General features: G+C 48.5%; 1 protein-coding gene across 3 annotated transcripts in view; it reads left to right on the top strand.

Moving 5' to 3' along the window:
• SFSWAP (splicing factor SWAP) overlaps nucleotides 1-17,859 on the top strand; it is a 964,816-nt gene extending 946,957 nt beyond the window's left edge. For all 3 annotated transcript variants that reach the window (XM_069620077.1, XM_069620076.1, XM_069620075.1), the window contains one exon: nucleotides 17,270-17,859. In XM_069620077.1, the coding sequence (XP_069476178.1) occupies nucleotides 17,270-17,288 (19 nt within the window). In that variant the 3' untranslated portion in view covers nucleotides 17,289-17,859. The remainder of the gene's footprint in view (nucleotides 1-17,269) is intronic.
• Nucleotides 17,860-25,998: the final 8,139 nt, after the last annotated feature.

The raw sequence follows: 25,998 nt of genomic DNA, 5'->3' as shown, positions 1-25,998 counted from the left end.
CTATGTGTTCATGACCAAAAACTAAAAAGTGAGCAAGCCTACTTGTGTGCCTGCAAGGATGCATATGTACTGAAGGACAGGGACAAATTATGTAGACACATTCTGTGACCTCTTTCTACACAAATACGAACACAGTGCTGAAAAAATTAACTATAGATTGTGTAGTCTTAATATATATAAGACTTTATTCATAAATCACTTACGGCAAGAACACTAACAGTCTTGTGACTATAACACAGTAATCAAAAATAATTCTACTCTTACGTCCCGTCCCCTTTCCTCCATACTTCATGGGCGTCTGTTCCAAGGGACGGGAGACAGAACCTTTTTCACCAGAAAAAAAACCTACTTCCCATTTAAGTTTAGAGGTGCGCGGGGGTGCGACCCTGGGAGTCCCCTTTTCTGCGTCGATGGGAACGGGTTGAAATTCACCAGCGCTCCTGGGTTGGGCTTCGGCCATGTAATTCCACGTGTGGTTACTTCTCTTTATCATTCAGCTACTCGGTCCTCAGGTGTCACTCTTCTCCCCGGTGCATGTTGACTTCTACAGGGCTCACAGGTGTCCATCCTGCGACAGGCTCTTCCCGACTAAAGACCCCCACACCCTCTGCCTACGGTGCCTTGGCCGAGACCTTGGCTGCGAAGCTTGTAACGCGTGCAACGCGCTTTCCTCGAGGTCTCTGAAGAGCAGACTAGTCAGGTGGAGGGAGCTCTTCCAGAGATCTCATCCAAAGGACCTAAAGGACTTTGTCTATCATCGATCCAGGCCCAAGTTGGGCCACTTTTTTCCAGTGCACCCTGCAAGGGAGACTCCTTCCAAAGTACTCGCCCGCATGGGAGGGACCGCCCAGGTCCTCGTACCAGCACAAGTACTGAGGCTGAATCAGCTACCGGTCGACAGGCCGAGGGATCCATAGATCCTCCCGGTGTTAGTGCTGAGGGACCGGAAGGTTCTTTTACCGGGTCTTCACCCGAGGAGCTATGCCCTAGTACCGACATCATATCAGAGGAGGCACCTTAACGCAGTTCTACCGGCAGATCTGCTGAGGGCAAAACGCCTACCGGGCCTCGGCCTGAGGATCAGGGTAGGCCCCATGATCCACACTCAAGAGTCCTGGATGGGGCGGGGCACAGTGAGCTGAGCTACACAACACAGGCACGTGGAAGGCAGCTGGACAAAATGGCCACTGTGCCAGAAAATCAGACATCTGGCCGACGCCGCTCCAGGGAAGGCAGCAGGTGGAGGATTGTGTCAATTTGGGACTGGTGTCAACCAGGTATGTGGCCTACAGCTTACCCTTCCTTCCCGTAAAACAGGTTCCTGCTGCGTCCATATGGGCAGGGCACGCAACGGCTCCAGCAACCCCTGGCTACCCTGTCAATATCGCCTACCAACACTCTGGCCTGTGAGGACAGTTTCTTTGAATGGTTCCTCGGGCTCATGAAATCTCCTCGGATGGGGGACATCATCGGGGACGTGCTCCCGCCGATGGTGGTACAGACGCCCCTGACCCCTGTTCAGCCTCATGTCCAGATGGTTCCACAACAACCTCAGGCTCGGGTCTCCACACCGCAGCCCCATGCTCCCAACGCCCCTCCTCCGGTCCCTGACCAACAGGACCCTCAGGTGGACACAGATGAGGACGACCCCGACACGCCATCTTCAGCCAAGGCCTTCGACGAACGTCTGGCAGGGCTGGCAGAGTACTTGGCCTTCCTCAACCCGAGGTTGAGCAACCAGCAGAGGGGGTGGGGGGTACTCGCAGAAGTCCTCACGCTACGTCCCGTCACCAGAACGCAGATCCCGATGCAGAAGGACGTAGTTGTCTTGGCCAAGAAGGGTTGGCTCAAGCCCCACTCAGTCCAGCCGATGAATAAACTCCTGGATGCCAAGTACAGGCAGATGGAGGGGGATACACTCTTGCTATCTGCCCATCCTCAGCCACACTCCTCTGTGATCGCTGTGGCATCACTAAGCCTCAGTCGTCCTCAGCCGCCTCCTCTGCTTCGCTGCTAGGCAAAGAGGAGAAGATTTTGGAGGCGTAAGGGAAGAAACTGTACTACAACACGTCCTTGCACCTTCGTCAAGCCAACGCGGATGCCATGCTGGCAGTTGTTATCCAGAGGCTCTAGTGGGAAATTGCGGATTTCCTCCCAGTGTGGAATCAGAAAAACACAATATTACGGCTGTTACACCAAGCAAAGGAAAATACACCGACACGGGCTTGTAAAGATTCCCAGAATCTTTATTACAAAACTGAACAGTATTGCACAAAGCACACAAATAGCTATTTGGCTGTCAATACATCACAGAGACCACCAGCAGGGTTCAATGTGAGCAGTGAACAGAATTTGCTAGCTGGACATCGGCGTATTTATACAGTTTATTATAATGATGTCCAGCCTCTTACAAGTTAATAATACATTGGTCTAGGGTCGCGCCAGGTTCACTTTTCTAATTTACATATCTCGTGCATGCGGTTTACTTTTGAATACATTTACTAACACACTCTATTCTTTAATTTAACGTTACTCTTTACTTATCGTTTTAATACAGTTTAAACAAATGTTTCGCATATCGTATTTGGATAGCATTACTGTTCTTGTAGTTTAACATTTGCTAATTCAAGTAATCCCCTGATCCCGAGGTCAACAAAGGACAAGGTCTACATGACCCGAATATGTAGCCTGAAGGCAGGTTGGACATTAACCCTCCTACAGAGGTTGAAGAGGTTAAGTCAAGAACAAGAGCACACAAGACGGCCATTTTAGACTACAGGGTGACTTTGTACAAAAACTAAAATGGCGGTTCTAACCTAAAATGGAGGCTTGATTCACTTGAGGTCACAACCTTGTAATACGGGTTTCCTCGCAAAGCGACTGGGCATAGGCCAACATATACAATGAGGACGAAACAATATTATATCGGTTCGAACAAACCCTCCTTTTGGCCTATGCCAAGTGCTAAACTACCTTTAATCACTTTGCAACTAACTCCACACTTCAACATTTATAGCTCCCGAATCATTGTCTGACATATCTATTGCCATTAGATCTGACACCAGAGTTTCTTTTAACACATATTCTTTGGAAACCTTCTCTGGGGCGTATATTTTATGCCCTAGTACACTTGTTGCTTGCGCACAACATCCCCCTAATACGGAGCATATACCAGGGAGACACTGTATACAACAGCAAAGAAGCAGAAAACTTCCCAAGATAATCGGCAGGGCCGAAAACAACTTCCATCCCCATGACCGTACGAGGTCCCAAAACCATGCACCATGCACCAAGTTCCCAGTTTCCCTCAGGAACATGTACTTCCGAACTAAGAACATGTAGATTTTGGATAGCCCTAAAGATCGTCGGAGAGGAGTCTGGACGTAAACGCAGCAAGCGGACCCCACTAATTTACATACTCCTCCACGCTCAGCCAGAATGACATCTAATGCCAGCCGGTTCTGAAGAGCCACCAACCTTATTGCTTTCTGTTCTAACGTCATAGAGTATGTCAGTGGTCCGATTGATGGTTCTCTCCAATACTCTCGCTAGTCCCCTGATATCTTCTGAATTCGTAATCTGCCCAAAAAATGGCACAAAGGATTTCATGATATCTCCTAGAGTTTGCGCTGGAGTATCCCCTTTCACACCTCGTCGTGGATGAGTTTTTGAAACATTTGCAGTACTAGCAATAAATACCCCGGGTGGTAGAATCCCTAAATAGCAGGTTCCTTGCCAATCCCTGGGCAACCATGGAAATGCCACATTACCGCAAACAAAATAGACAGGTTCGCCTACGTACAGAGGTCCGTTTTCACTAGTCAAATTCGCAACGTTGGCGCACTTTCTAAAATTACCCATTGACCGTGTTCCATTCCTCTGTATGTAGAAGGATACTTAATCGGGGCTATGATTAACAGAATAAGATGGAGGCGTGGCATCCTTATTGCCTATAGGAGCCATTTTGAAAGAGATTAAAGACTGAAAAGGACGAGACAATCTATCAGAGGGCCTAACAGAAGCAATATTTGGCTTACTGCTATTTGCAAAAAGCAAGCAACCCAGAGGCATCAAAACCTGCTTTTCAAAGTTATTTAATTTTGAACCATCAAAGTTCCCTGAGATGCTGTCATTCCATCAACCAAAAAATAGTGCTCTTAGAGAAGCGTAACAGGCAGTTGTCAAAGGTAGAGGATGAATATACCAACCTAGCCCCTTATCCCCATGTTGCAGTAAATGCGAACAGATCCAACAATTGGTCTTATTAAAAATTGCATGAGTGGCATTCATGATTAACAAAAGGGTATTATTCTGATAGTTCCGTCTATGCAAAGAATATCTAGGAGACAAAGTATACAATTGCACGGAAGTAGTGGGGATAACAGATACATTTTCAATAGGTAAAAAGTCCTCTAACGGATATGCTTCTTCCAGATACCATAACCCAAAACCATCAGTTACTACAAATCCAGTAATTATCACAAAAAGGCAACAATACACTTTGGGGGTCCCCTTACATGCTTGATCATTGTCTCTGCTAGTCACATGTTTATCTAAAAGTTCGATACGAGCGGTAGCGGGTGCAGGCATTGGAGTCTTCAACCGAAAAAACACCAACTGTTCATTTGCTGGCGACTCCAGTCACGCGTCGTCTTAATGTCTTTCCCATAACCCTTATCCAACAGAATCCTCCCGTACAGTCGGGCCAAAAGGCAAGCCCTCAAATGATTTTCTCAATCGCACAGTCAAACCATGCTGTACGTTTACTTCCTTGGACGCAATTTATATTTCGCAGTTTCTGGTGAGGACAAAGTGTCGTCACTTCCTCCTGGAAGTAGCGAATGAAAGGAAATGGGATCCGAAAAGAATTGATCCGGAAGTTCCACTGTTGGGGAGTGCGGAGACAAGATGGCCGTTTTTGTCTGGCCTTGCGGATTCTGAAGCGGTCTCCGATTCTCCCTTGTTGGTTGTTGCTGTTTCAGGCACACTAGTTACAGCAGTGGGAAGGGGTTCTGTGTCTTCTGTATCGTATGGCACGGGCTGTGGGATCCGTTTGGTGTGCGTCGCATGAATCCAGTTCTTACAACCGCTACCCGCACAGCAGTCTGCGTGACTAGCAGGACTTGGTAGGGACCCCTCCACCGAGGTGCAAGGCAAGACGACCTCTCAAAAACCTTCGTGAGGATCCAGTCCCCCGGTTGTAGACTGTGACCAGGACCCTCGTAGCGTACAGGTAATGCCTCTCGCACCTGGTGATACATTGAAAACAGATTTTTAGTCAACTGGTTACAGTAATCTGAAAGAAGCACATTTTCTATGGCAAACCCCAAATATTAGCAGGTCTCCCCATTACCACCTCAAAGGGAGAGAGCCCAGTCTTAGTTTGAGGGGTTGTTCTCATCGATGGCAACACGATCGGTAAGGCGTCCGGCCATTTTAGCTTGGTGCCAGCACACGCCTTAGCAAGCTTGTTCTTCATAATGCCGTTATGCCTTTCCACTAGTCCGGCACTTTGGGCATGTCTGGCCGAATGGAACCGTTTGTCAATCTGTAATCCTTTGCAAATTTGTAGGATTACAGTAGCGATAAAGTGTAGCCCATTATCTGACCAGATGACTCTCGGCAGCCCGAACCTAGGAAAAAACTCTTTCAACAGAGTTTTTGCCGTGGTTATGGCCGTTGCATCTCTAACCGGGAAGGCCTCCACCCACTTACTAAAGGCACAAATGACAACCAACACATATTTAAGATTGTTACAACGTTCCATTTCAATAAAATCAAAATGAATAACCTCAAACGGGACAGAAGGTGGAGCGAAACTTCCTCTAGGAGTCGAGGTACCTTTTCCTACATTGTGCTGCACGCAGACCATGCAGCTTTGGACAAAACGCTCCGCAGTTTTGAGAATCTTATCATTGGCCCATACACTGTGTAGCATTTTAGACAATTTACGCGCACAAACATGTGTCGGACCATGAGCCATAATAACCATCATTGTAATGTAGGCGTCAGGGAGTAACCATTTTCCTTCTATTATGTCTACCCAATACCCATCGTCATCCAACCTCCCTGCACCCTCAATCCATCTTAGTTTCCTCTATGTTAGCATCTGCTTGAATATCTTTTACAGCATCGATACTTTCACCCAAAGTGCAAACGTTTACAATCTCATTTGCAGCATACATTTCTGACCTGAAATCAATGGCAGTTTGTTTAGCTATCTGATCGGCGAAAGCATTCCCTTTTCCTACATCATTTGTAACCATTTGATGTGCTGAACATTTTATGATAGCTAACCGAAAAGGGAGTGCGAGTGCTGAAAGTAATCGCACTATTGAAGTGCCGTGCTGAATTTTCGTTCCGTGCGAGGTCAAGAACCCTAGTTCTTTCCAAAATCTACCGAAATTGTGGGCCACCCCAAAGGCATACTGACTATCGGTATATATATTTACTGTAAGCCCTTCAGAAAGTTCACAAGCTCGAGTTAACGCTATAATTTCTGCGGCCTGCGCGGAATTATGCATAATTTTTTTAGTTTCCACAATCATGCTTAAAGTGGTGACAGCATAAGCAGCGTGGATGTACCGTCTGGAAGTTTAAAACAAGAGCCATCATAAAATAGCTCTCCTTGTGGGCTATTCAAGGGCGTGTCTTTCAGATCGATTCTGCCTTTAGTCTCCTGTTCTGTCATATAAAGGCAATTGTGTGACGTCTCGTCACCATCGACAGTATCTTGCAAGACAGGTAAAAGTTCAGCTGGATTTAATACACAACACCTCCGAATTTGAATGTGGGGGGCAAACGAGATTAGTTCATATCTTGTCAATCGTGCAGAAGTGAGGTGTTGCGTTTGAGTTCTATTCAATAAAATATCTACAGAGTGAGGTACCATTAGGGTTAGCGCATGACCTAGGACCATTCCCTCGCTCTGTTTTACAGACGCAGCAGCAACAGCGCGCGAACATCTTGGCAAAGCGCATGCTACAGGATTAAGGGCGGAGGAATAGTAACCGCACGGCCTATTCTTCCCTCCATTCTCCCGTTAATACAGCCAAAGCACATCCATCACGTTCATGCACAAACAATACAAAGGCCTTGTCATAATTCGGAGTTCCTAAAACCGGCGCTGAACACAGCGCGGATTTGAGCAAATCAAATGCTGTCTGGTGTTCCAAAGTCCATGGCAATGGCAAAGAAATGCCCTTCTTTGTCAAAGCCAACATTGGTTTAATCGTTAACGAAAAGTTAGGCGATCCACAATCTACAATAAGAAGCCATACCTATCAGGGCTCTAACTTCCTTCTGCGTATTTGGGACAGACATGCCAGAAATAGTCTTTATTCTTTCAGGTGTCAACCGTCTTCCCTCCTTTGACAGGAGGTAGCCTAAATAGGCGACCTCCTGACAACAATATTGGAATTTTTTAAGTGAAGCTTTGTGGCCATGTTTCGCTAGATGACAAAGCAACAACACAATGCCTTCTTTACAGGCGCTCTCGGAATCAGCAGCCAAGAGGAGGTCATCTACATACTGTAGTAATGTGCAAGTAGGCAACTCAAGAGTATCAAGCTGCTCTTTCAATGCCCTACTATAAATACTTGGACTCTCAGTGTACCCTTGTGGTGCACGAGTGAATGTAAACGAGCGTCCACCTAGGGTAAACGTGAACAAATACCTGCTATCCTTGTGTATGGGAATACTGAAAACCGCATTTTTAAGATCAACAACACTTAAATGAGTGGCAGAGGCCGGAATCATGGTTAGTATCGTTGTAACATCAGGTACAATAGGAAATTGAGGAGCCACAATTTTGTTAATTGCACGTAACTCAATTATAAAACGAAAGGGAATCGCATTATCACCTTTTTTTGTATACTGGCAAAATGGGGCTGTTACATAGGCTACCCGTAATCTCCTCAATTACTCCACGATGTACAAAATCAGAAACTATACATTTCAAAGCATGTTCGCCTACAACTGAGATCTTATATTGCGGGATGCGAGGCAATTTTACTCCATGTTTCAAAATAATTTTAACAGGTTCAATTTGAAGAATGCCCACATCATTATCATCAATTTCCCATAAGCATTCTGGAACATTACTAAATTCTGGCGGTAAAGGTCTAGTCAAAAACTGAGAGGCGAGTGATTGCTGAGGTGAAATTGTTAACCGAACTCCGTCCGCAGAACAATGTATTACTGCATGCAATGCCTTCAACAAATTTAGCCCCAGCAAGTTCTCCCCACAGTTTGTGGTAAGTAGTAATGGACACTGTTCCGTGAAGGGACCCAGTGTTGTTGGTACCGGCAAAGAGACCGGACAAACTACAGGTGTGCCTGAAAACCCTACGGAAACGTTGGACTGCCCTGACAGGGGAATATTTGGAACCCGTGAATGATCAATGGAACATTTCTGTGCTCCCATATCTACTAAAAAAAGATGCTTCCTATTTCCCACCGCCATCTCAACGTAGGGGCCTTTCTGAGGAACAGGAATAGGCGTAGGTTCCAAATCCTGCTTCGGGCAATCCTAGGGAAACAGAATATTATCATAAGGAAGCTCTTCAGAGAGGTACGCGGCAGAAGGGTGATCAAAAATGTTTCTATTATCCACATTCGAAACTTGCTTATCTTGTGAAGGAGGTTGCTGTGATTCTGGTACAACCTGACCTCTACCAGGGCCCCCTGCAGCTGGGCGACCTCTGGATCGTCTATCCATGTTCCCAAATGACCTTTGCTGCAAGGTCGGACATTGTGCGCGCCAGTGGCCTTCGTGCCGGCAATAGGCACACTAGTTAATGGTTACCGTAGCCAAGGGCGCACTTCCCTGTGGAATGTACTGACCTCTAAATTGATTACCCCCTCTAGGGCTTCTAATAATCTGTTGTAATAAAACTTTTGTTTTCAGGTCACCCTTTTTTTTCTCAAGTTTTTCCTTTTAAGTATTTACACGATTTTCATAGTACTGAGCCATATGCAGTACTTCTGATTGAGACTTCGCCTGCCAAGCGCTTTCAGAAGACATAATCTGTAACTGGATGTCCGGCAGCAATCCACGTACAAATTTGTCGACAAACAGCCTTTTCCCTGACTCTGTGCCTAAGTCTTGTCCACTGAAATCCGAGAATACCTGCTCAAACCGATTGAAGAAATCGGTAGCACCCTCAGACTTTCCTTGGACACAGGCCGTAAGCTTGTCCCAAATGATTCTTTTTTCAGGAACCATAGTTTTCAATTTTACAATAATTCTATCAGGCAAGGATAATATCACTTGAGGCGGTCGTTCGGCAGCTGGTCTTTCTCTATCTAGCCTAACCATGTTATCCCATGTATCTCCCAACCCAGGTATGTCATCTATAGTCCTGATCTGTTTCCACAAATCGACTGGTAGGAGTACGGGAAATAATAGGTCAATGTCACTTAAGGTGAATACCGACGACTGTAAGACCGACTCTATTTCTTTATAGAATCCGGTCGGATTTTTTCTTATATCGGGAATAGATTGTTTTATGGTGTTCACTTCCTGTCTTGAAAACGGGACGTGAACAAACTGTGATACGTAATGTGCAGGAATTTCTCCGGCGACTATACCTCGTCCAGCATCGGCCGCAATCTCAACTTTCGGGACAAATGTCGGAGGGACCTCTCTCATAAGTAGGCAGCTCCGAACGCTTACTAAGCAACCGAGCCAAATTAAGCGCTAGGGCAGTCGAAGTATCAATCGAAAAGGCTCTCTTATAAACACTCAACAATTCTGCGGGACAACAAATCTTTCTTTTTACACACTCATCCTGCAGGTACTCTACCATCACCTGTATCACTTTCTTATGCATTTCTAGCGTATACTGACTATATGTGTCATATACTTCATCTGGAGTTATCGACATATCCGAAATCCATCTTATCGCATCCTTTATACAAATTCGCGCTTCCTCACCTTTTAATTCACGGCGAGGAGAAAACCGTTTCTTTAAGTACATAATACCTAAACTACCACCATCTGCTTCCTCATTCTGTAACTCTTCCAACTCCTTCCTATACTCAAAAATCCTCTCAACATGCTCATATACCTTCTCCGCAGTATCTCTAGACAGCGCTAAAGCGTTCAAATCCCGTAACCCTTGTGGGAAATCTACATCATTTAATCTATTCCACATTATACTCAAATGAGTCCCTAATCCTTCAATAAAAACATTTTTTTCGGGAATGCCTTTTAAATTTTCGAGTGTGGAAAAAACATCAGCTTATTCACCCTTCTCCATATAATGTTTAGCCCAAGCAATCAATTCACTCTTTTTGTCTGGGGACACAGTATTACGAGTCACGACCCTTGGTCTCGCTCCCTGGTCTACTACAAGTGATGCAGAATCACTTGGAAGAAGAAGAGTAGGCACATTCTGAATATCAACAGGTGAAGGCAAGGGGGCAGGCAAAGGAGTGACGGCTGGAAGAACAGGAGGAACAGCAGGGAGGACCAGAGGAACTGTAGGAGGGGGAACAACAACGGGAAGGGGCCAAGCGCCAGGAGGAGGGACGTACGGAGATGGCGCGGAGGCATAGGGCCTTCGTTCATGCAAAAGTTTGTTAATCAATTCATCGGACGTATGAAAATCTTTTGAAGGGTAGATTTTCTGAATGCCTAATTGAAACGCCCTGTCCGTGTTCCTAACTGACTCCAATTGTTTGTTTATTTTGGTCATATAACCGTGCCTTTTCGACACTTGTCATATGTCTACGCATATGTTTCTCTCTACTCTTCTGTTGCTGCAAAGCTTCTGTTTTCCAACTATGTAACGCGTCAAATGCTGCAGGTCTAGCCTTTTTCTTTACTAATACAGACTCTAAATATTCTATACGAGGGATTTCAAAATTACCATTGGTTGGCCACCGAAGATTAGAATTATGTCTGTGCCAAATGTCATTAAATGCTATACTACCAAAGCCTTTATTACAGTACATAGTACATGCCGGCGACCCCTCCTGTGGTGCGGGACGGCTATCTTCCAAAGATTGTCGCTGCGGAATAATGCCCTAAAGCAGGCAGACAATTTCCCAGGCATATCAAAGTTCTGGTGTTACCTGGTTAAATAACTGTGCTCGCGAGTACAATGCTCCAAATTCAAATTGTCGGGGTTAGATTAAGAATCGGGACACGATTCACCTGTCCAAAGGACTGGGGGGCCCGATCGGGTTACTAAGGACAATGCTAAGGACCCACGTGTCTGGTGATTTTCGGCAAATTAACCCACCTCAAATATATGGACCCTCGTCAAGACGTCGTCTCGGGCTACAGCTCACCATTCAGGGATCGGATAGTGCAATTTCGTCTAGAGTGGCCGTTTCTGTTGGCACCGTCCGATCCCGGTCCGAAAGCAGAGCTAACCTTCAACGAGACGAAGTCAATCTTGAGGGTCCCTATTCGGGCACCATCTGTGGAATCAGAAAAATACAATATTACGGCTGTTACACCAAGCAAAGGAAAATACACCGACACGGGCTAGTAAAGATTCTGGGAATCTTTATTACAAAACTGAACTGTATTCCACAAAGCACACAAATAGCTATTTGGCTGTCAATACATCAGAGACCACCAGCAGGGTTCAATGTGAGCAGTGAACAGAATTTGCTAGCGGGACATCAGCGTATTTATACAGTTTATTATGATGTCCAGCCTCTTACAAGTTAGTAATACATTGGGCTAGGGTCGCGCCAGGTTCACTTTCCTAATTTACATATCTTGTGCATGCGGTTTACTTTTGAATACATTTACTAACACACTATTATTCTTTAATTTAACGTTACACTCTTTACGTATCGTTTTAATACAGTTTAAACAAATGTTTCGCATATCGTATTTGGATAGCATTACTGTTCTTGTAGTTTAACATTTGCTAATTCAAGTAATCCCCTGATCCCGAGGTCAACAAAGGACAAGTTCTACATGACCCGAACATGTAGCCTGAAGGCAGGTTGGACATTAACCCTCCTACAGAGGTTGAAGAGGTTAAGGCAAGAACAAGAGCACACGAGACGGCCATTTTAGACTACAGGGTGACTTTGTACAAAAACTAAAATGGCGGTTCTAACCTAAAATGGAGGCTCGATTCACTTGAGGTCACAACCTTGTAATACGGGTTTCCTCGCAAAGCGACTGGGCATAGGCCAATATATACAATGAGGATGAAACAATATTATATCAGTTCTAACACCAGAGCTTCTGGCACAGAGCCAATAACGATTCAAGGCGGGATTGGCAGAGGCCAAGATGGTGGCATAGGACATCATGGAGTCCACCGTGGCCCACATTGACACCTCTGGTCATGCCAGCTGCATTGCCACGGACATGAGAAGAATGGCCTGGCTCTGTGCTACGAAATTCAAATTCACCCCGGATGTCCATGATCGCATCTTAGATCTTCCGTTTGAAGGGGGTGACCTCTTCCACTCCACAACAGACGAGGATCGGGACAAAAAGAAAAATGTCTCACAGGCGGCCAAATCTTTATCCGTGCCCCCCTGCTCCCTTGAGTGCCTGTGTGCCCCTCGTGAGTGTCTGTGCCCCCCTTCCTCCCCTGTGAGTGTGTGCCCCCCGTGAGTACCTGTGTGCCGCCCCTGCCCCCCTGAGTGCCTGTGTGCCCCTTGTGTCTGTGTGCCCCCCTAGCCCTGCATGTACTTCCATGTCTCCTCCACGATTCCCGCCCTTCCTCTTCATCCTTCCTACTCCTCACCCCACTCTATTCTCCTCCCTCTCCTTCTTTTCCCTCATCCCCGCCCCCTTGCCTCTTCCTACCTCTACTACTGTAGAGCCTGTCTCTCATCCCCCTTGCCCCCCACCCCTTTCCACCCCTTTCCGTTTCCTGTTGAGCCAGGCACTATCCCAATTGCCGTCAGGCATAGTAATCATAGCTGCCTGGCTTCACAGCCACCTCCCCCTCCCCCTTTTCTTTGCCCTTTGCACTTACTCTATCACGTTGTCCTGGGACCTTTGATAGTAGCTTGTCTTGTCTCCCCTCCATCCCTCCTTGTCTTCTCCTCCCGCGCCCACCCCCCCCCCCCCCGGCTCTATAAAATATGTCTGACCTTTTTTTGGACAGTAGCTTGTTTTGTTCCTCTCCTTCTCCCTCACTCCATTCCCTACTCCCCCCCCCCCCCCCCTTCCCCTTCCTCTTGTATACTTTCATGCACTACATCAATTGTCGTCAGGCATAGTAATGTTATTGCTTGTTTTGTCTCCTTATTTTCCATTCCCCTTTTGCCTAATCTGTTCCATGCACTTGCACTATCTGAAATGCCGCCAGGCTCATTACGATAGTTATTTTTCACATTCTGTATTGTTTCAAGGACTTTAAGAATGTAACTGTTTTTTTTCCCATGTTCCCTTCCTCCTTGAAGCGCTTTGAAACACATTGTGTATAGGCGCTATATAAATAATCAATCAATCCATCTGGACCAAGACCACGCCCAAAATGTACACCCAGTCACAGCAGCGCTCGGACAAGGGGCTTACTTACGTAGGGTTCCATGGCTTCCAAGCACGGAGGCCCAGGTAGCCTGACAGTTCACCGACTCAACATTGGCAGCCAACAACAAAAGGGGCAGGGGGGGCGTAAGTGCTTTTTCCAGTCCCCATCCTCGGCAACCGCCTCAGAGGGAAAGAAGGCATGACACGCCCCTCGGGTCGGGTCCACGTGTCTCCCGGGTGGCGGGGGGGTTACGGGGGGGAGCAGGCCTGCTCTCATGCACATTTCTGGCGCCAGAATTTCTCTGACCCCTAGATCCTATTTGTAGGCTACACGTGGTACCTCCTCCCTATCCCAGCCTCTCTTCCCTCCCACAGGTTAGGACAGCAAATCTTTTGGCGGAGATCCGGACGCTCGTCCAGAGCCTGCCTCTGAAGTCCCGGCCTCCCAGCGAGGCTTGGGCATTTACTCCAGGATTTTCGGCTTTAAGAAGAACCACCAGGCGGGCCTGAGTTGTGCTGGACCTTTCCACCCTCAACCTCTCCCTACCTCTACAAAAATTCAAGATGGTTACGCCAGCTTTGATAGCGGAGACCTTGTGCAAGGGAGACTGGATGTGCTCCCTGGATCCGAAGGACGCGTACCTACACGTTTCAATCTGGCAGCCTCATCGTTCTTTTCTACAATTCAGAATCATGGGCTACCATTTCCAATACAAGGTGCTTCCTTTTGGCCTCAACTTGGCCCCCAGGGTCTTTACCACGGTAATGAACACAGTGGCGGCCCTCCTCAGGTCGCAGGGCCACATCTACCCGTACCTCGACGGCTGGCTCGTCAGGGCAACATCTCCGGATGCAGTGCATCATCCTTCCCACGCTCTTATGAACACATTGCACGAACTAGGTTTTTCACTCTACATCAAGAAGTCGCAGCTGCAGCTCACACAGAGAGTGACCTTCTTGGGTCTCATTTGGGACGCATGCTCCAAGAGTTTTTCCCCTCCGAGGACAAGATCACGGCCCGCAGGAGGGCCACACGAACTTCCTCAGTAGAGAAGTGACCTCGAACTGGTGGTACCAACACCTACTGGGTTTCATGGCAGCAGTCTTCTTGGCCGTCCCCCACACGAGACGCGGGATGAGGAGGATACAGCTGCACTTGACAGCCTCTTGGAATCGGGAGCGTCGCTCTCAGTCGGTGATGATCAACGTTCCTCCATCACTTCACCCAGACCTCACATGGTGGTCCAGGTATGGCATCCTGCGGCTGGGCAAACCCTTCTGGCAACCTACCCCGCAGGTCACCATCACCACGGACTCCTCTCTCTCGAGTTTTTGGGGGCCACCCTGGACAACGATTGCATCCATGGCACATGAACCCGACAGGAGTACCACATCAATTGGCTGGAACTGAAGGCAATCTGGCTGGTGCTCAGAGCCTTCCTTCCAGTTATTGAGGGAAAGGTCATCCTCATTCAGACGGACAATCTCGCCACCTCAGCATCATTATAATAGTACCATGGTGGCTGGCCAGGCCATGGTTCTCAGAGCTGTTCAGCCTCTCGGTGTGGCCACCCATCCACCTTCCGACGGGCACTAGAGTGGTTCCTGAGCAGGTCACGGTGTCAACTCAGCCTTTCCCAGGCTAACCTAGAGATCGTACAGAGCGCCAGGAGCAAGTCTACCAGGGCCCAGTATAAGAGCAAGTGGAACAGGTTCTGCCACTGAGCAAACTCTAAGGTTATCAACCCCCTTGCATGTACCTTGGACGACGTGCTCTCCTTCTCAGCGCACCTCGCCCATTCAGGCGTGCAGGTGGACACTTGCCGCGCTTACTTGGCACCCATTGGGGCTTACAGAAACTCAGAGATTTTTTTCCTCTTCCAACCTGATTGTCAGGAATAATTTGACAGGACTCGCCAGGCTCTACCTGCCCATCAAGAGGGCACACCCAGTGTGGAACCTCAACATAGGTCTGGGTGCCCTGGCGCACAAACCATTTGAACCAGTGGCGTCCACGGACATCAGGCTGGTCACCATTAAGAAGGCCTTACTGGTTGGCCTCACCTCAGTGAAATCCAGGCGCCGTTTGCCTCAGAGCCATATACTACATTTCACAGGGATAAATTAGTCCTGCAGAGACACTCAGCATTTTCGCCAAGGGGCCTTCTGCATTCCATCTGAACGAAGAAATGGTGCTACCTAAGTTTTTCGCTGAGCCCAAAGACAAGGTACAGAGAGTCCTGCACTGTCTTGATGTCAGGCGTGCCCTGAAATTCTGCTTGGACAGAACTAAGGGCTTCCGCAAATCAGACACACTTTTTGTCACCTTCAGCGGTTCAAGACCTCTAAGGCCTCCATAGCCCGTTGGATGGTCTCGGCCATCAAAGAAGCTTGCGCGTGACAGCACACGCCACTGCCGGCCAACATGCACGCCCACTAGTTCAGAGCCAAGGCAATGGCCATCGCTTTCCAGCGGCATGTCCTTTGGCAAGTCTTAAGCAGAACGGCCACATGGGCCTCCCCTTCGGCTTTCTGCAAGCACTACTGTTTGGATGCCGGTTCTAGATCTGAGGCAGCTTTCGGACAGGCGGTTCTTAGAACCTGTTTGCTTAAGGAGGGTCTCCTCTCCACCCTGGGGCTACACTCAGTTGTAGTCGCCCATGCAGTATGGAAGAAAGGGGACGGGAAGTAAGAGTAATTATAAGTTGCTCACTGTAGTGACTAACATGCTTTTAGTCCATTTGCCTCCATATGTCCCACCACCACACCTGCCCCCCCCCCACCCCCCCTAATAAAAACTGATGTCATTAGGCAATGTTAATCTATTGTCTACGCGTCTATGGGGACTGAGGTGTGGCGCCAGAGGGCGGAGCCAGGGCAGCGCATGCTCCCAGGGCCGTAACCCCACATGCCTCTAAATTTAAATGGGAAGGAAGGTTTTATTTCTGGTGAAAAAGGTTACGTCTCCCATCCCTTCGAAGGGACATCCATGCATGCAATATGGAGGAAAGGGGACTAAGTTAGTCACTACGGTGAGTAACTTACATTTTTTACACAAGATGGGCACCAAAAACACATGAAAACAAACATTTATATTTACACATTCACAATAAGAAAAAACGCAATAGTAATACACATGTAAAAGTACTCCCATTTGTGTCCTAACTGGCCCTACATGTTTCTGTCCCCTTACACAACTAAATTGCACTGGACATTCATAAGGGGCTGAAATTTAATGATGGCGTGATTTCGGATACTTGTGTAGACATCAAAAGGTGGATCCAATCAACTCAGCAAAGAGATTTTATCATTCTGCTCAATACGCATAATATCTCCTAAGAATTTGATTTCCAAAATTCAGTCTTTCTTAATAGGACTCCAATAAAAAAAAAGGCCTCATGTGGTTACACTGGCACGAGATGTCATTATCCCATTCTAGGTCATAACTGCTGTTGTCTTAGAGTTACAAACCTGCCGAACTCGTTTCCACGGTGTATCTTTCAATGCAATTCCTATCCGGTCTGCAACCCTGCATCCACAGAGGCATGTAAAGATGACACTAGCAGCAATCCTGCAACGTCTCTGGGCCCTTTTATTTATTCTCTCAACTGGTCTGCTTAATGTGTGGTTTTTCAAGTGCAGAAAGGGTTTTCTAGTAAGTGTGGCTTCCTGAGGGATTTAGAAACCTGCTCACTAATCTGTCTAGTGCCAACATTCGAATATGGGTTACACTACAAACTATAAAAATGCTCAGATGGACTCACTAATGGACACTTGGGCTAACCATGTTTTCTTCTTTTTTCACAGGATCTCATGGCTAAGGTAAGAGCAATGATTGCTGCCTCAAAGAAGACTCAAAGCAGTGCGTCGCGTCACAAGACTAGCTGACCCTAGCGAGAACCACTTGGAGAAGGACAAAGGCATATGCCAGGACTGCACACGTAACGACTTCCGGAGCCAAGGATACAGCTCTCACAGGCCATGTGCTGTTCAATGTCTGACCAGCGAAATGGAGACACGTGTGAGTGAATTTACAGACCATCAGTTTGATGACATTGGGCAGTGGTGATGGCAATTAAGTATCTAAAAGGCACAATATCGCCCCCTGCCTCAATGATGGGAGCAGCTGGTGAACAAAGCCCGGATCTCTCAGTGGTGACAATTGGTCCATTCCCCTAAATCCCAGCTGGAAATAGCGTTCGGAACAGGTGCTCTTCTGCTATGTATGCACAACACTATCTATGGGTCACCCAAGAGTTTTTCTTTCCTGTAAATTATTTTTGGATTCCTATATCAGTTTGACTTTTACCCAAAGTGGTGTAAAACTGTACATTTGTAAATAATATCCTGTTTCTGTGAAAAAGATATTGCGAAATAAAATACGAGAAACTCTTCAATCGTTATGAATTGCTTTGTGAACTGCTGCCTGTATTCTATAATGCTATTGGAGTGAAGCTTATTCAAATGTGGGGCTGTTGTTTTTTAAAGTCTTTACTACAAATCACAAAAAAGTATTTGCTAAAAGTCGTTTTCAGAGGTTGTCAACACACCTAGAAAAATATGTTGGTTTGCTTTTCTTTTGTCGTTAACTAAAGATGCCAGTAACCTGCAAATTGTGTTTGTATTAATACATTGTTAGAAATAGAAAAATTCAACTGTCTTTGGGCAATGTTAATATGCATCAGGTAATGTGCCAGGTGACTGCATGTGGCATTGTCACTTTCACTCTTTAACTTCGCCAATGCGAACTCTAAAAGGTCAACGTGATCATCTTTCTCTAAAACCTAGATTGCATGTACCCTTTCCAGTGTTCTACATGGAAAAGGTAATTAACTCACATGGTGTTCCAGGTGGGGTGACTCTGGTCCAAGTCACAGAATTCAAGTTTGTTTTCATCCGAGAGCTTTCCAGTGTGGCTCCAAACCGGTAAATGGAATAAAGCAAAATGAAAATGTCGGGAATAGCTCAGTGGTCCAGCTAATGGAAAGGTCAAACCTGCCTGAGAGCTCAAAAATAAAGTTTAGGATGGCGTGTCCCTGTTGTGGGCTTCTCTCTGGAATCCCTTTCCAGGCTGAGCCCTTGGATAAAGTGTGCACAATAAGTCTCCAGGGTGTCGCTTCTGTTTACAACTTTAGGTTTCAGAGTTTCCAGCACGCCTTTTCTCTGGTGTCTTTTCTTTCTGGCTTCCCAATGCCTGGTTCTTCTCGCCCTCTTGTTCATGGTTACCATAACCCAGCAGAGGATTTAAGAACATCACATTTTCTTCCTCATCGCCCTCCCAGGCTTGGTCTTTCCAGTCCTCAATCTGTTCGTCCATTTCACATGCCTCACAAGACTGCCTTTGAAAGATGAGCTCCACAAGGTACTCAGAATCCTGTGGCAAGGGAAGCTGTGCCTTTGGTAGAGAGTGTGGAAAGTTCTAAATGCCAGTGTATGAACCGGACAAGGTTAGCTGGGTGCAAGTGTGCCCAACTTCTGACTCCCCTGTCCCGTCTCCACTGGTTGCTGTCTATGGACTGCCCTCCTCGTCCAATTACACTCAACCGCTCATCTATTTGTCCTATCAACTTCTGTACCAATGCTTCTGACTTCCCTAGCAGACTATGGCTCTCCATGCCTCTATTTCCTTCATCAGCGCCTGTGCAAACTCCTCTTCCCTTTACTCCAGTTCTTTCTCTTTGTTGCCACCTCAGTATAGCAAAGTTAGAACTTTACCATAACGAAAACAAATAAAATTTCCATAGACTGCAAAGTTCATGGTATTTAGTAACAAGAGTATTTAAAATTAGCAATTTCAGGAGCAATAAATTGGCACTCCTCGTCTGTCTCGACCCACCAGAAATATGCTTGAAGTTATCAGCCAAATAGTCTCGTTGGAACCACCGCCTTGCAGGTAATTCAGCAGGTCTTGACTAGTGAATGTGAACGAATACGAAGCGAGCACAAAAAATCTAAACAGGAGTTTGGTGCTCAAATATTCGTAGAACCAGAACAAAGAGGAGCAACAAAATGTAAAACTGCCTTCAAAGGGTTAAGAATAGTAGCTTGAGGACCCCTCAAGATAGCAATTCTGCCATCAAGACGAGATCATAGGTATACCTGGACCACAAGTACGAAATTCTGAAAGAAGAATAAAGGGCTTGATTTTACAAAGAAGTGATAACTGGTAAACACAGGATTGTGGGAGACAAGACCTGTGATTTAAACCATGGATTTGAAGCAAGAGTTAAGCCAATAAATTTGAGACAGTACCAATGAATTAGGAAATGGCAAAGGAATGTGGGTTCTCCAGCATGGGGTCTGGCATGGATTCCCATGCTCATGAATATTCCCCGTCGGCGGGCTGGGAATCCTCGGTAAACAAAATCAGTTTCTTTTCTGAACTGTCTTTCTACTAGTAACCAATCACTGGTCTCTGGGTCATACTGCCCCCAGCCAATGACTGCCCTCTATCTAAGCCCTTCCCCTGGCAACCATCTTCAGATTTTTACCTCATGCTAAAATGTTGGGAGTCCTCATGCTGTAGCTCTTGCTCTTGAGCTTTTACTGCCTTTTGCGTTTTTCGAAGTGTTTACTCTTATATTTTCTGTCAATCGAGCCTCATGCTCCACCGATTCTACTTCCGATCAACGGGGACCCGTTTTCGGAATTTTCAACGCCCCTCAAGGGCATCTTTTCGTCGAGTTTTCCACTTCTCAGAGGATTCCAGAAGATCTTTGAGGCCTACCCCGCGTGGACATGGCCCAGGACAAAGGAAGCATGACGCCTGTTGGATCCAAGCTGTTCAGGAGCTGCCCTGGATGCGGACTACAGAACGTCTTTGAGGATGAGCACTCTCAAGGATGCCCTTACCCCCCACAGACGACCCAGCAGATCCTGGACCGTCGGGGAGCCCACCTAACAAGCAGAGACAAGTCCATCCTCCTCCCCCTTCCAGCCTTGGCTTTCACCCCCATCCCCTCCTCCGAGGGAAGAGACGGGAATGGAGACAGCGACGACAGGGATGGACAACAGTGGTGACGACAGAATGGACCTCCCATCACCACCTCCTCAGCCCCCCCCCCCCTGACGAAATTGGCTCCTTCCAGGGCATCTGAGCTCTTCCAGCTCTGCCCCGAAGAACAGATAGAGGGCTTCCTCTATCAATGACTGGAGGCCAAGAGGAAGACTGTCCTTTCAGTCCCATTACTGGACGACACCTGGGACAAGGGGCTGGCACTCCTGAAGAATCCGTCCACGGCTCCTGCTAAGAGAGACTGGTACGAGAAGAAGTACTGGGTCCCGGATTCTGCCCCTATGTGGCTCAGAGCACAGCTGGCCCTGGATTCAGTGGTCTCCGCGGAAGCCAAGAAGAAATCGGCAGGGGCGACGGCCCCAACTTCCACTTCCTCCCCCACCGCCCCCCCCCACCCCCCGGACGGCGAGGGGAAGAAGCTAGACGCCATGGGACAACAGGTCATCTCGTCATCGGCGACAACTATTAAAGCGGCCAACGCCCTCGCTATCGTGGCGCGCTACAACGGGGAGCTGTGGTTCAAGGTCGCTCCCCTCCAGGACATCCTCCCCGACGACAAGAGGGCTGAGGCCTTGGAAATCCTACAGGAAGGCGAGGTGGCTTCGGACCACGCCATTATGATGGCCACGGACATCGCCGACACCGGTTTTCGCTAGATGGGCAGCAGTGTTTGCCTTTGCCGGCACGGTTGGCTCAAGGCCACCGATTTCCGCCAGGACGTGCAGACCAGGGTTCTGGACATGCCCTTCAACAGGAACAACCTGTTCGGCAAGACAGTGGACGAGTCACTGCTGGCTATCAAGGCGGGCACAGACGGCTCGGGCCTTGGGCATTCTTCAACGACAGCCGTCCTTTTGCAACTCCGGAGGCAAGCAAGGTACCTCCAAGGGATTCGACGGCGGTTCCTCGAACCGCCAAGCGGCCTGCTCCTCGTCGGAGGAAGCCTACATAGTACGTGGCAAGACCGGAGGATCCCGTCGTCGGCAAGGCCGCAATGAAACAGGACTGAACCTGTCGTGGCGTCGGGCCCCCACCCGAGCACCCCGGTGTGAGGCCGGCTAGCGAAATTAGTCAGCGTGTGGGAGTCCATCTCCACCGACCATTGGGTGGTAGATACCCTGGCCCGTGGGCACACTCTGGAATTTCAAAAAAGGTGTCCCTGTATTCCACCCATGACGAGGAAGGAAAACCACGTCCCACAACTGCTCCTGGAGGTACAAGCGGTGCTAAGAAAGGGAGCCATAAAATTCATCCCAAAGAGGCTCCGGGGCTCTGAAGTGTACTCGCGGTACTTCCTCGCCCAGAAGAAGACCAGCGGTTGACGACCCATCCTGGACCTTCGTCGTCTAAACAAGTCCCAGAAATTACGGATGGTCACCCTCCAGCACATGCTGGGACAGCTGGAGGAAGGAGACTTCCTATCGTCGCTAGACTTAGAGGATGCCTACTTCCACATCCCAATTCTAAAAGGACATCGGAAATTCCTACGATTTGTGGTCCAAGGGCGACACTATCTGTTCAAGGCCCTTCCCTTCGGATTGAAGTCTGCACCCAGGGTGTTTACCAAGTGCCTAGCACCAGTGGCTGCGCCTGCAGGGGATCCATGTCTACCCCTACCTGGACGATTGGCTCATCTGAGCAAAGTCAAGGGAACTCGCCGTTGATTACACAGCAAAGACTGTCCAACTGCTCACGGGTCTGGGATTTCTCAATCAACTTCGTGAAATCCCACTTGGTACTGTCGCAAGACGCCCTGTTCCTGGGAGCCAGACTCGACACAGTGGCGCGATTGGCCTCGACGTTGGAGGAAAGGACGAAGGCCATCCTGGGCAAGGTACAATGGCTGTTGACCATGGACACAGCCAAGGTGAGATCCATCAAGTCCCTACTCGGAATGATGTCCTTGTGCATTTACCTCGTGCGCCTATTCAGGCTGCGGATGTGACCACTGCAGGAGATCCTCGACGCCCATTGGATGCAAGCGGCGGGGAGCTTCGAAGACAGGATCTCACTCAGAGACTTTCCGCCAAGCGATCTGGTGGTGGGGCACCTGCGCGCAAAGCGATCTGGTGGTGGGGCACCTGCGCGCATCTAGTGGCGGGCATTACTTTCCAGACCCCGGCACATCAGGAGACGGTGACCACGGACGCCTCGCTGGAGGGATGGGGGCGCACACCAGAGATCTACACGCAAGAGGCCTTTGGCTTCCGGAGGAGAGGTCACTACACATGGAGCTCCGAGCAGTGTTCTGGGCCCTAAGGTTGTTCCTTCCGTCCCTCAAGGGCAAATTGGTAAGGGTCTTCACGGACAACACCACCACAATGTTCTACATCCGGAAGCAGGGGGCACCAGATCCCCAGCCCTATCCAAGGAAGCACAGGATCTGTGGCCCTGGGACGTCGCCCAAAGTATGTTCCTGGTACCCTTCCATCTGGCAGGAATAAAAACCCCATCGCCGACTCACTCAGTGGGAGCTGCAGCAGGATCAAGTGGATCTCCTATTCCGACGATGGGGCAATTCCCAGATCGACCTATTCACGACGGCTACAAACGCCAAGTGCTGGAGGTTCGCCAGCAGGTTTCCCCAGCCGGGGAGCATGGGCGATACTTTCTCATTCCCCTGGGACGGCCTATTCCTGTATGCATTCCCCTTGTTGCTGCTGCAACTCATCAGCCAACTCAGGCGGTCCCGGTGCAGGGTGATCCTTGTCGCACCGGCATGGCCGAGGCAGATCTGGTTTCCGGGCCTTCTGGACTGGTCAGTGTGCCCCCACTCAAACTGACGGAAGCAGATGTTCTCGCCAGGGAAGGAGGCGCCATCCTCCATCACGACCCAGTATTGCTCAACCTGCAGGCATGGCTCCTGCAGCACTAGAGTTTGGAGGGCACGATATTCCAGCGGCTTGCAAAGGCCAGGGCGTCCTCGACACTCAAGTGCTATGGACACAAATGGAAGAGGTTCTCTGTCTGGTGCCATGCACAGATTATTAACCCTCTGTGGATTACGGCCACTCAAGTGCTGCCGTACTTGCTGTCGCTGGCCAAGGCAGGGCTGGCGCATGCCTCCATCAAGATCCATCTGGCGGCTATCTCCCGCTACACCAGAACTCTGGGGTGGTAATCTCTATGGTCTCATCGCCTGGTGAAGGAGTTCATGAAAGGACTGTTCCGATCGTTCCCGCCGGTGAATGCTCTGTCCCCAGCATGGGAGCTCAACGTGGTGCTGACCAGGCTCATGGGGCCGCCATTCGAGCGGCTGCATTCGGCACTGTTGAAGTTCCTGTCGTGGAAGACAGTTTCTTGTGGCCATCACCTCCGCACGACGAGTGGGAGAGATCCAGGCCCTCTCCTGTAAACCTCCATACATGACATTCCACAAGACGAGGGTGGTGCTGAGGACGCACCCCTCCTTCATGCCCAAGGTGCCATCGGACTTCCATCTCAACGAGCCCTTGGTGTTACCTGTTTTCTTCCCATCTCCTTCGTTGCCGGCTGAGAGGACTTTGCACTCGCTGGATGTGGCTAGAGCGCTGAAGTTCTACACAGACCGCTCAAAGAGTTTTTGGAAGACATCATAGCTGTTTGTGAACTTTGGACCTGTGAACCAAGGGAAGGCCCTCTCGAAGGCTTTCATTTCCAGATGGCTCTCCGGCTGCATCATGCACTGTCACCAGTTGGCAAACCGGCCGTTGCCCGGCCGTCCGAGAGCCCATTCAACCAGAGCGATCGCTGCTACCACGGCGTTGCTGTCTGGTGTGCCCCTGATGAAAATCTGCAGGGCTGCTATGTGGAGGTCGACGCACACCTTCACAAGATTCTACTGCAACGACTGGGATACCAGGGAGGAGTCCAGAGTCGGCCAGGCAGTGCATCGCAACCTGTTCGCCTGAAGGGGAGCCTAGTGAGGAGGTAAGAGATGCTTAATGTTGAGTTGTCGAAATGCTTAATGTTGAGCCTTGCCACCTCCTGTGGTTGTGCATGTGTGTACTGCTATGTATTCTTGTATTCATGAGCATGTGAATCCATGCCAGACCTCATGCTGGAGAAGGAACAAGTAACTTACCTGTAACTGTTGTTCTCCAGCATGGGTCTGGCATGGGTTCACATGCGAACCCTCCCGCCTACCCCTCTGCAGCTCTTCTCTTGGTCCTACTGCCACTTTACGTGCTACTAAATCTGAAGATGGCTGCCAGGGGATGGGCTTAGGTAGAGGGCAGTCATTGGCTGGGGGCAGTATGACCCAGAGACCAGTGATTGGTTACTAGTAGAAAGACAGTTCAGAAACCAAACTGATTTTTTTTTTCTTTACTGAGGTTTCCCAGCCCAACGACAGGGAATATTCATGAGCATGTGAATCCATGCCAGACCCATGCTGGAGAACAACAGTTACAGGTAAGTAACTTGTTCCGTACACCACTTTTGAAATTGTGAAGTGGGAAGTAGTAAAGGAAACCAATAGAAATGTCAGTTCTAGAAGGTTTGTGCTTGAGTGTGAAGCAAGACATCCGATACTCAATGGCACCAAGAAAATCCCTCAGATGTAGGATATCTGCCAGAGACGACCCCTTAAGATAAACCTGTGCGTCATTCGTATACTAGTGCATCAAGAGGCCTACCTAGACACCAGGTCACTGAGTGGTTCCACGTAGATGTTAACCTTGGAGATGGATTTGAGCGCTGAGGTACTCCAAAGCGCATAGGGAGTCTCCCAGATGTGATTAGTCCAACCTGGACAAAGTGGGTACAACTACACAGAAAGGGAGAGAAACAAGCCACAATGGAGAAAGCTAAACCCATGTACAGTCGTAGAATGTCCACCACCTCTTGACTGATTGTATCGAAAGCTTCTGAGAGATCCAAGAGAACGAGCTAGCAAACCCCCCAGCATCGAGTCATCAACCACCACTTCACATGTACCTCCTGGACATTGCATGGAAAGCTCGTAGGACATATTCGCTCTTCCAAATTGAATTCTGGCTAGACTGGACCCAGGTCTAAAAGAAGTAAACCATCAGAGATGGGGATGTTTGGATTCAGAGAAGCAGCTAGGGAATAATGGTGCAGAACTTGGTGGGAGAAAGTTGATATGTTGGAAGTCACATAGCAGATGTGTTGTGGAGCTGTGTTGGGTCCATCAGCAATCAGGGAGCGGCCAGGAGAAGATAAGAGAATTAGCATTTGGGAGGTGGTGTATGGTGGCCTCCCAGCCAATTATAGAGCTTAGAAAAAGGGGTTTACCTCCCATTAATGGGAGTTCGCCGAGCCTTGTGATGAGCATGACCTTCCCAGCTTTCATTCCAGGTAGTTTCCTTTCTTTAAGCCAACCCTCACCCACCCATCTCCCATGCTCACCCTCCTCTTAGCTGCTTGGTACTCCATGCAGCCCCCTTGCAAGTTGTCACTGCCCTTGTCACACTGAAACAAATTCCGGCACAGCCATATTGCTGACCCCCATGAAAAGGGAAAATTACTATTTCTTTTTTTCCCCATTGTACCTTGTCAAAACCTGTGAAATGGCCAT

This window comes from Ambystoma mexicanum, chromosome 10 (genome assembly GCF_040938575.1).
Source record: "Ambystoma mexicanum isolate Mex_15411 chromosome 10, UKY_AmexF1_1, whole genome shotgun sequence".
Taxonomy (NCBI): domain Eukaryota; kingdom Metazoa; phylum Chordata; class Amphibia; order Caudata; family Ambystomatidae; genus Ambystoma; species Ambystoma mexicanum.
The sequence above is the reverse complement of the archived record's forward strand: the minus strand, read 5'-3'. Positions and strand labels throughout refer to the sequence as shown.